Raw genomic sequence first — 10,695 nt, 5'->3', positions numbered from 1 at the left:
ATGGATTTATATGTTATTTTAAAAAGAAGTGCTCAGAATTCATTTAATTTGCATCCATTCACAATCTGCGACCACCACGTTACATAAGCAATGAAAAAAGCTTGACCACACCATTTCAGAAGCGTTCGGCATTGCGTGTCACCTAATACGAGTTGAAGAGGCAGTCTAACATAATTCAACAGACATCTGAAATCTGCAGGCTCTTAGTAGAACTGAACCACGGCTACTTGGAGGGGTAAAACTGTGTTTAGATCTGGAGGCGAATCAGGAGCGACTCAGGTGGAGCGTCACCGGCTCCATAACCTATAAATCCATCTCACTTACAGCTTACTCTGACAAAGAGATAGGCTGCGTGTAGGCAGCGGCGCATCTGTAATGACTACACCCGCAACTGCCCAAGATACAGCTGTACTGTTTCTAATATTTGATCCCAAGACAAGGGTAGGGATTAAACGAGCTCTTCTCGGGTTGTCAGGGGGAGGATATCCTAACCAAATTGGGATTGTAGAAGCTGTCTGTTTTACTTCTCACATTCCAGTTGGATCTAATTGTACGCGATCTGCCTCTAAGGGAGGGAAGAGTGGCGCTTTTCTCTTATTCAAAGTCATAATCTTGATAACTCGACTAAAGAGTCCTGTTCACGCTTCTCAGCTGTTTTTATACCCATGCTATCTCGACCAGCTGCCGTTACAGGAGTCCTGATGTCTTCATTTGACTCCCTGCAGTTGCTGATGGTGTGTATTTCACAGATTTCTAGCGTGGGTCTCAGCATCCCATTTTCAGACGAGTGAGTTTGGGAGTCTGTTCTCAAACAAACCGTTTGCCTTAACTGTGGCTCGTCGTACTATTGGTCTCAGCGGAGGGAATTAGGTACGAAGCATAACAAAAGCTGGAAATTTTTTTTTTTCAAAAGCTTTTTAAAAACGTGTTACGAAAAAAAAAAGAAAATAACACTTTTTTCCCTTGTGGTGTCAAACCAGGAACAATTAAATGCATTTCTTGGCGTTTTACTTGGATTTTCAGATTCATGTTTATAATAATAGGTCTGAAGAGACCAAATAAAAGGTAGGTAGGCAAAGTATATATTGATTTCATTTTAAATGAGCTCTCAAACTTTACATTTATGAACATATGTTTTATATTAACACCACTGTCATAACACGCATCTGTAGCATAAAAAGCGTTTCCACCCCGTATGATTCCAGTATTTATTAAGCATGCTACATATGGACACATGCAGTGCTTTAAACTTCCCCAGATGTTATGTGTTTGTGGCTAGATATAGGGTACTACTTGGCGCTTTCTATTTTGTATTTTTGTATGTTTGTTAGTTTTCATGAATTTTATGGTTAACACCTAGGCCACATATGTACCCGAGTTGCACAATGCGTTCTAAATCGATTATTTCTGAAAAATACGAGAGGAGTATTTTCATTACTGTAAACACAGGGTATTGCACGGCATACCTCCCTGCTGTGACTAAGGGTTTGTTTTGTATACGGCTGCTCGTCAAATATTTTTTTCCACAATAATCCCATGAGACTCCAAATGCTCATGCTACACAGTGTACTGAGTACACACTTCTGCAACTTGGCAAATGTATGTGGTACTTTAAATCATATAAGGTCTGACCGTAGGCTAATGTGTGTTTTTGTATTAGTTAAATACAATTTATAATGGTAATACAGTTTATAACTGGGAGATGGGAAATGACTAATTACAGTATTTTGGCTAACTGACTATGCTAGCGAGTTTTCGTCCACAATTAAAAATACTCACACAGGCAAAGGGTTCTGACACCATCTGGAAAATTATTTTCTCTCATCAGATCTCGTGTCTATTCATCTATCAGACTAGTTCGGCCAAAGTTTCAAAGCTAAACTGCTTTTGTTATTACTGTACATGTACTGCCGCTGTTTCCCTGGATGTAACGTTTGGATCATATAAGTGAGGTTAAAAGATGGTATTTATGTGTACCCAAAAATGTAGGCTGCCTTAACAACACATATACTACGGCATTACTTAAATACATTGCTGTATAATACCTTGGAAGAAGTCACCCGTAATGCACAGTACTGCATATTTTGTATATACTTCAGTAGCCTACAGCAAAGTTACCGCATACAAAATACTATAGTACTTTAATTGTTTCAAAATAATAGTAGTAGTAGTAGTTTCTTTAACCGGGTTCCAGTTTATGCGCGTTCACCTCGGATGCGGCGGGCCAGCTGGTTATCTTTGGGCATGATGGTGACTGGCTTGGCGTGAATGGCACACAAATTGTTGTCCTCCAAAGAGTCCGACCACGTAAGCCTCGGTAGCCTCCTGCAGCGGAGCTCTGGAAGCGATAGTCTGTCTTGAAATCCTGGGCGATTTCTCTGACCAGCCGCTGGAAAGGCAGTTTGCGGTTCAGCAACTCGGTGGATTTCTGATAGCGGCGGATCAAATACCATTGTTTTGGTAACGTGATCACAAAACCGAAAGTGTTTAACATACTTTAAGACTTTGTTTAGTGCGGATTCTTTAAAACTCGTTTGTTTACCCCCTGCTGTGTACCACATGCAAAACCTTGAACGTTAACGACGAAGTATGAGTTCTGAAAAATAGCCTACAACGTTACACGTCCCCACGAGTTGCTATAACTGTTTAAATAATGTACCTGTAATTTCTTTTCATTGTTAACACCCTGACAACTTTTTACACTTTAAAGACTGTTTCAAAGCCCTTTTCAAAATGTCCGCTCTAGTGTAAGGATTATTGCCCACACTGTCAAAGGTAACACAGCAATACGATCCATGATATGGTACTGAACAGAAAAGCCAGAGCATTTGTTGTGTTCTTTTAATTATCATCATCGCTCTTCTTGCAGTGATTTAGAGGACAGATCTCAAACCCCAAGGCACTAGAGCGGACATTTTGAAAAGAGCTTTGAAACAGACTTTAAAGTTATGTGTAAAAAGTTGTCAGGATGTTAACAATGAAAAGAAAGATGACAGATATGTTATTTAAAGAGTTATAACAACACGTGGGGACGTGTTTTTGTTTGCAATCCAAATGTTAATTTAGTGTCACCTGCCTTAGACCACTGAACATCTTTATTTTAATGCATATATGCTAGTGTAATTTAATAAAATAATAATAATAAGTGCTACCTCACACACACATACACCTTAATGGCAGGTGCTCCAGTCTGCCCTCTTGTGTATAAAGTAAACATTTTAAAGTATCCCCAAGTAATATTAGTAGTAGAGACTGCTACAAGTATCGAGGCATAGTTTTATCGACAGTGCTTTATATTTCATGTGCCATCATCATTGTTACCTATTTACTTTTTTTAACCGTGACTTTGTAAAATTACTTTCAATTTCGCTTTCTGGCAGTCTTCTTAATCCATACTTCTTAATCCAATAGTAAAACTATTTAGAAATCCTATGATAACGAGTATTCTTAATCATTTTGAAAACACGTGCTCTTTTGGAATTGAAATGTGAAAGGTGAAAGTTCTGAACTACGCTTGTGATGGGTTAACATTTACAATCAGCAAGTTTTCTGCAGTGGGTTAGTTAAATGTAGCCTATAGTGACATGCGTTTTCTAAATATTATATTTGATTTGTTTTAAAAACGTTAAAAGAAAAAAAAAACACATACAAAAACTCCACATCAATGTTTGATTTTTTATATTAAAAAAAAACTATCAAGTATAATTTCCATTTCCTATCGAAAACTTATTGTATTTGTACTAATTGTGATTTGCAGTATTTAGTTTGAGATAAGGATAGTAGATGTGAAAATATATTTGCATCCGCATAAATGTGAACACGGCATTTACTTGAACCCCCTGAAGCAGAGTTTGAAAGTACAGTCTGTAGTGCCCGATATACAGTATTGCATCTGTGCACATAATGTCCACAAAGCAGGGAGGGATAACTGATACCATTCTACCTGTTTCCATGGTAAATACACAAGTGTTGCAGCAGCTTGAGCTGCAAAGTCATTATGGATTGTGAGTCAGATATTAAATGTATTTCATTATCAGTTTAATTTTAGGATTTACTGAAGGTGTGTTTATATAATTACACAATTGTCTCCGCCCCTCTGGCAACAGAAATACACACACACACATATATATATATATATATATATATATATATATATATATATATATATATATATATATATATATTACTGAGCTGTAAGCCACTTTACACCACCTGACATCTGAAATTCAAAATAATCTAAAACTGTTTCTTTAGGCTGTTTGATGATGAATTTAAGGCAAGATCTGCTCACAGCTTTGACAATAATAATAATAATAATAATAATAATAATAATAATAATAATAATAAACGATATTGTAATTGACAGCATTCACCTCAAATGAATCCTACTTTAGCGTATGTGTCGTCACAATTTATTCTCTTGTCTTGTTTTGGGAAAAGTGGTTTGAACTATCCGTCATGCCTTTGTAGTTTAATTGTATGCTAAAAACAGGGTTTTTTTTGGCATTAGTTTATCTTCGACCTTACACTTGGCAGATAATGTACTACAACAACTTAATTTGTACTTATTCATTTGAAGGTTCCTTTATAGGAATTAAGTCTAAGATGAAGTTATGGGATGTTTTGGCCACGTGTTTGTTGCTGCTGACAGCTGTCGCTACAAGTCCGCTCTTCGGAAACTGGTATTCTGGCAGGAAAAAGTCGACGTACCTGGAACAGCAGCAAGAGGTGCCTTCGTTGCTACTGGAAGATTCTGAACCTCAATCGGTTAGCGTGGAGTCCTTACCTGAAGAATGTAAGTAGGCGTATTTCCTCAAATATTTTAGTGTTACTTCAAGATTTTTCCCATGTGTGCATATGAAAGTCCACAGCAAATTTTAGGCATATTTGCTGAATATAGTGTATGAATGCAAACCACTTTTGCCTGCATCTACTTTATGTTTCAAAGTTATCCCTGAAGGAATGCATTATTAGAAATAAGGACTGGTTTTGTGGTGTAACATTTTTTTTTTTCGGCAGGTAGTGTCACTTAATCATAGTGGATAGTCTACTATGTATATAGTTTTTAATTTGTACAATTTTAATTTGTGCTTATTTGCTGGGGAAGTCCTTTAGCAAATTACATTTTAATAGTTTTCTTTACTGTCCCTTTTTATGGTGCTTGTGAATTTCTTATTAGATACAGATACAGTCCTTTTTACTGTATTAAGGTGCTTTAACTTGAGTTCAGAACTTCTTTGCAGTTATAGATGCCAGCCATACAGAACACAGAAGTAACACATTTTAGATCACTCAGTGTCTTTATGTTAGAAAGTGTCAGCACCATATAATGAACACCTACTCTGTAGCACCAGTAATACAAAAAATTAACACAAAATTCTGGATTTAAATAAATCACTAACAGTAAGAAAAATAAATCATTTGTAGATTAAATGTTCAGAATTTTATAAATGTGTAAGAGTGTAACATGTAGATTTGACTAAAAGAAAACAGCCTCTCTCACTACATGTACCAGTTCTATACAGAATCTGTTTGCTATCATGTACCAAGCAGCAGTGTAGATGTCATGAGTGATATCTTACAGACCTAACAGACTTCACACAATGTAACAAAGGAATTATCTCAGTTGCTTCAGATACAACAGTTTGCATCACAGCATTCATCTACAATTCTGCTGGTAGGTAAGATGAATGAGTAACACAATAGTGTTTTTTTTTTTATTGAATATGGAATCTTATTGTACAAAGTTACTGATTTCTTTTGAAGATAAAATCAAATTCCAAGATTACCTATATTGCGAATATCTGAAATTTGCTTCGTTAACAGATAACCCTTTACACTGATATGTTAGCAAATGCTGTGCTGTGTATGTGAATTGGTAGGATTACTTTACACTTCACCTGGCAGTAAGACAGGTGACACCAGCTGTAGTTTCAGATTTTTTAACCATACAATAATGACAATGTCTTTTTTTCTGTCCTGACAAGGTAGTGTATGAAGTAATGAAGAATGGCTGTATTAATCATTTAAAGAGTTCCTGACCTTAAGTTTCTTTGATGTTAAATTCCAAATGGCTCACATTTGGCCTGTATTCCCCTGAAGCATTCTTCATTATTATAAAAAGCATAAAAGCATGTGTCCACCTCTGTTCGTTTCATCCCATAGGGTCTTAAGTGTGGCATGTCCCATATGCTGCTTCTTTATCATTTTAAACCATGTCTTTGATGCAATCTGGACAAAATGGGTTCAATATTTACAGGTCCTTATTAAAAAAAATTCTTATTCCTACATTTTCTATTTTTTTTTTAAACTTTACTGATCAACAGATTGCATCTTGTTATTATCTGCAGTATCTGGGTGGGCCAGTATATGTGCAGTCTTATACTTAAAGTAATCTGCAAGCTTGCACTTCTGTAGGTCACTAGGGAAGTACAGCTTTCAGAGATTATCTACAGCTGAAAATCAAAAGATTTGACAGCTAAATCAGTTAGCGTATTTAAAATCAGGCAGCTCCATTTGAAAACTGGAGGAGGCAGAGCTGAGTGGGGCCAATGCAACATGCTTGGCACTGTGTATGCAGTATATTCATATTTCCAACAATACTAATTAAGTAACTCACCTACTGGTATTTGCATTCATTCTCTGATAACAACCAGATGTTTACAAAGACCACCAGAGAACAGAAATTGGCACTCTTGGTCAGATTTTTTAAATTATTTTTATGGTTTTAAATTATTCCCATCTAGTTTTCGCCTACAAAAGTTAGTAGGTGCAAACAGTATAAAACAATTTAAATAAAAAAAAAAAGCAAACATTTCAGTTGTGGGTTGAGTGCATTCCTTTTCCACAAATTAGAACCCTTGAGTTCCCCCGATTAGGTGTTTTTTAGAATACTGTCAACACCTATACTTGAGATTTAGTGCTGCTGAAACTGTTAATGAGGGCCTCTGTTTATAGCATATTCACTACATATAGTTCTCTTAAACTGTAATAAAGAAAGTAATTTGCTTATTTAGTTATGCAGTACTTGAAATTCACTTGCTATTAGTTTCTTTTGAAGCACTGTTTTATCTTATGACGGGTAGTGTTGATATTAAAACATTTTTTTTCTTACACAGACACTATGACAGAGCTGTATCCGGAGCAATTTGAAGATGTAGTGGAGTTCATTCAAGCCACAATAAAAAGATTAAAGAGATCCCCAGACTGGGCACTTCCAGCTCGGAACAAAGGGGACAAGAGACGGCAAAAAGCTCCAGCAAACACAGACACTGCCGTAAAAAAACCTGTCAGGAACAGGAACCGGGGCTGCGTTTTAAAGGAGATCCATTTAAACGTAACCGACCTGGATTTAGGTTACCAGACCAAAGAGGAGCTTATTTTCAGGTACTGTAGCGGGTCCTGCAACTCCCGGGAGACCACCTATGACATGATACTGCAAAATTTAACAAAAAACAAAAAGCTGGCCAAGGAGAAAGTGAAAATGCAGGCCTGCTGTCGGCCCACAGCCTTTGACGATGACGTATCATTTTTAGACGACAACCTGATAGACTATCGCACGCTTAAAAAACATTCCGCCAAGAAATGTGGCTGTATCTGAATTGTTTTTCTTTGGAACATGTTGCATTCCTGCAGTATTTGAGGATGGGACCAAGGTTCCTAGATAATTATCAGTACCAGGGGGAGAACAGGACCAAGGATCCAGAACAGAAGACAAGGGGGCTGCTGGTACTAGAAGTCTAAGCCGCCCAAGGGCCAGGAGGGAGAAGACATGACTGCTCTGGTCCATGTACATGGAGATATAGGAGCAACTGGTTTGAAAGCCATGCTTTACAACATATTTTATGTTCCTGTGGTCACTGCAGGTTTACAGTATATGGGTCCCATTATTGTTCAAGGAAACCTGATTCTGTGCTCATAAACATAGCTGGAAAGTCAGCAGTGAAGTTGATTCAGTTATATTCTTTGCATTCCTTCAAAGTAGTATCACTTAGCCTACTAACTTAAATTGACCAGTTGTCTAGTTAAATTATCCTAGACCCCTAAGAAACATATAACCTTTAACTTCTTATACATTGTATATGCAGCACACCCATACATGGTTTTGGGTACAGTTTGTCTGTAATAAATGTATGTTTTTAAAAATAGTACTACTTCTAGAATTAGACTAATGCAAGTTGTTGACACTACTGCATTTGCATTGGGTATAATTTAAATCAGCGATTTTCTTCAAAATAGGGGAAAAAATAGCACTGAAGGGTTCACAAGTAGTAAAATATCAACAAGGGAAACTGTAGCGATAATGTAAACCTCAGTATAAAAGACAGTATTGTATGCCAGGTCTCTCCTCATTCCAGTTGTTCACTTGGATGTATAAGGCATCCATAGATTTTTGATAACATTAGCTGGTTTTACAATACTCTTGCATAAATGAGTTATGTGAAGAATTCATTATTTTCTTGAAATATAGGTCCAGATGTTGAATGCATCAGTAAGAAAAGGTAGCACGAAAGGGAGTTGTGTTTATGGGCATTTCTTTGGAAAGGCTACATGTCAAGGTTAGCTTAGATCTGGCTATGCTGCTCAGAACAGATTTATAAAGTTTACAAAAGACTCCTAATTCTCTTTTAATCAGATCACTCAGTCAAAGGCTGGTCACTGAGGCCGAAGGGACTACCTGATGCAATGCATCTATTCAGATTCCTAAATATATAAAAATATATTTATTGAAATTTAATTAACTTATTATTATTTATTACAGTCCATTTTATGATGAAACTGTACTTTTTTCTTATTTATTTAAACTTCTCTTGAATGGTGCCAAAGTGGAACATGTGTTTTGTGAAAATGTTTGCATGATGCTGGGAACAAGACTTCAAGTTTGTAATAGTATTTAAACTTGAGCTACGTGAAAGAAAAATCACTAACTTTACCTTTTTGTCCGTCAAATGAGGTTTCTTCAGTGTTCTTAACATTTTGAGGATTCCTGCTACATTTCTTGATGATGTTTAGAATATACGCCTAAGCCTTTGTTTTAACTGTTGTTTGTTGCTGTTTTTATTTGGAGTTACTGCACTGCACTAAAGACTGACAGTGGGTAATGCACTGAGGTTACCTATTTCTTCTTTTAGGGTGTCATAAAGCTTTCTTATAAATGTGCATTTTATTAAAAACGCTATTGTAATTTTTCGTCAGGATTGTATTATTTGGAAAATGTGTTTTTAACCGCCATCTAAATTAGTTGCTGGAGCTAAATTGTGAAAATATAATTTCAAAGTTTACTGTTTATGACATTCAACCAAGGCAATGGGCAATGGTCCAGTTAATATTTTTCTGCAATACTTGGAGGTAACCTGGATTTACAGACTGTTAGTGAAATAGAAAGTCAAGGAAGATTCCATTACATGTATAAACATAAAAATAGATACTACATTTATTTATTTAATGGCCAGTGCCTGTGGAAATTTTGATACGGATTACATGATCTGTTGTAATTGGTAAAGCTTGATATAGGTGGCTCATTTTGACATGCCTTTTTTAAATACATGCTTACATTAGGTCTGGCAAATATAAAAACATCTTGTCAATTTCTGTTTGAAGGGAACAGTTTGAATGGTAGCCATAAATGGAATCATTTGCATTCCGTTAATCTTTATTAATAGGATCATCAGTATAAAACACACACTGTACAATAATACTTACAGAATAAGTTTAAAATATCTCCCAATAGAAAGTCAAAAGTTATGAGCTTATTAGCATTGCTCCAGTTCAAAAGTAGCATGCACTGTTCTATCATTAGGTAAAATGGAGATCCTTTGCATTGTTTTATTCATTAAGGCAAGCCACCCAATTGGCTTGTACAAATGTAATCTGTGCATCCATGCATGTTTTAACAATGAAAAGGTTATTAATATATAAGCTACAAAAAGGTAAAGTTATGATTTCTTTGAAAAACAAAGTGTGCGTTTCCCTAAAGGGTTGTAAATCACATACAACTAATGTCTCACTCTTTTGTGTTACTGAACCAAAGTTCTCTAGAGACTTTATTTTTGTACAATATTCATTTTATAACTTTTTACAAAATTAAACTTGTTTCTATCACTTCCAACTGCTGTCTGATCACAATTTTTTTGGTAAGGTGAAAAAGACCCATGTTAATGTTACACAATGCGAAACAAACAACTTGAAAGTTGGACCTACTTATTTATTTATTTATTTATTTATTAATGACGGACAAAGGAAAAGGGAGTTTTTCAGGAATACATTTTTTTTAAAAGTATACAACCAGCAAGACAGTTGTTTATTTTGTAAAGTTAACGTTTGTTTCTCATTCCAGCAGTGAATTACACTGGTGTAAATACTGAACAGTAGGCCCAGGGTTTCTCATGTATTCAACGGAGCAACACTATTAAAATGGCTCCTACAAGGGAAGATGTGGCTGCAAACCCAAATTGCCAGTAACACAATGGGTTGTGCTGAATACCCTATCAATAAAAGGGCCATATTACTGAAAGCAGTAACTAAATTGTCAAGATTCAGCATTGATGCTTAATAAAACTAATAAGCAAATTTGGATGTAGGGGTTTAATGTGGAAGTTCAATTGTGTGTTAGAGACTGCTAAATGCCCAGTGAAATAATATTGGCATGTGTGTTTGTAAAATACACCTGAAAATAAAGCCAACCAAACAGCATGT

General features: G+C 35.9%; 1 protein-coding gene and 1 pseudogene across 3 annotated transcripts; one reads left to right on the top strand and one right to left on the bottom strand.

Annotated features, from left to right (window-relative positions):
• Window positions 1–353: 353 nt before the first annotated feature.
• LOC117420977 (glial cell line-derived neurotrophic factor-like) lies at window positions 354–10,227 on the top strand. Of its 3 annotated transcripts, none has more exons than XM_059024971.1 (3): window positions 354–441; window positions 4,580–4,795; window positions 7,119–10,227. In XM_059024971.1, the coding sequence occupies exons 2-3, from the start codon at window positions 4,606–4,608 to the stop codon at window positions 7,598–7,600; spliced, it is 672 nt and encodes a 223-aa protein (XP_058880954.1). In that variant the 5' UTR covers window positions 354–441; window positions 4,580–4,605; the 3' UTR covers window positions 7,601–10,227. The 3 variants fall into 3 exon arrangements, with proteins under 3 accessions (XP_058880954.1, XP_033890691.1, XP_058880937.1); XM_034034800.3 differs by having other exon boundaries at window positions 354–1,065; window positions 7,119–10,226; XM_059024954.1 differs by lacking the exon at window positions 354–441 and having other exon boundaries at window positions 4,219–4,795.
• LOC131706590 (uncharacterized) lies at window positions 2,196–2,494 on the bottom strand (annotated as a pseudogene).
• Window positions 10,228–10,695: the final 468 nt, after the last annotated feature.

The sequence above is a fragment of the Acipenser ruthenus genome, chromosome 1 (assembly GCF_902713425.1).
Source record: "Acipenser ruthenus chromosome 1, fAciRut3.2 maternal haplotype, whole genome shotgun sequence".
Lineage (NCBI taxonomy): Eukaryota > Metazoa > Chordata > Actinopteri > Acipenseriformes > Acipenseridae > Acipenser > Acipenser ruthenus.
The sequence above is the reverse complement of the archived record's forward strand: the minus strand, read 5'-3'. Positions and strand labels throughout refer to the sequence as shown.

Excerpts from the sequence above, each read along its gene's own strand:
- LOC117420977 (XM_059024954.1), top strand. The coding sequence starts at position 4,480 with ATGCTAAAAACAGGGTTTTTTTTGGCATTAGTTTATCTTCGACCTTAC. Across the intron at positions 4,796-7,118 it reads GGAGTCCTTACCTGAAGAAT|ACACTATGACAGAGCTGTAT; the intron begins GTAAGTAGGCGT and ends TTTCTTACACAG.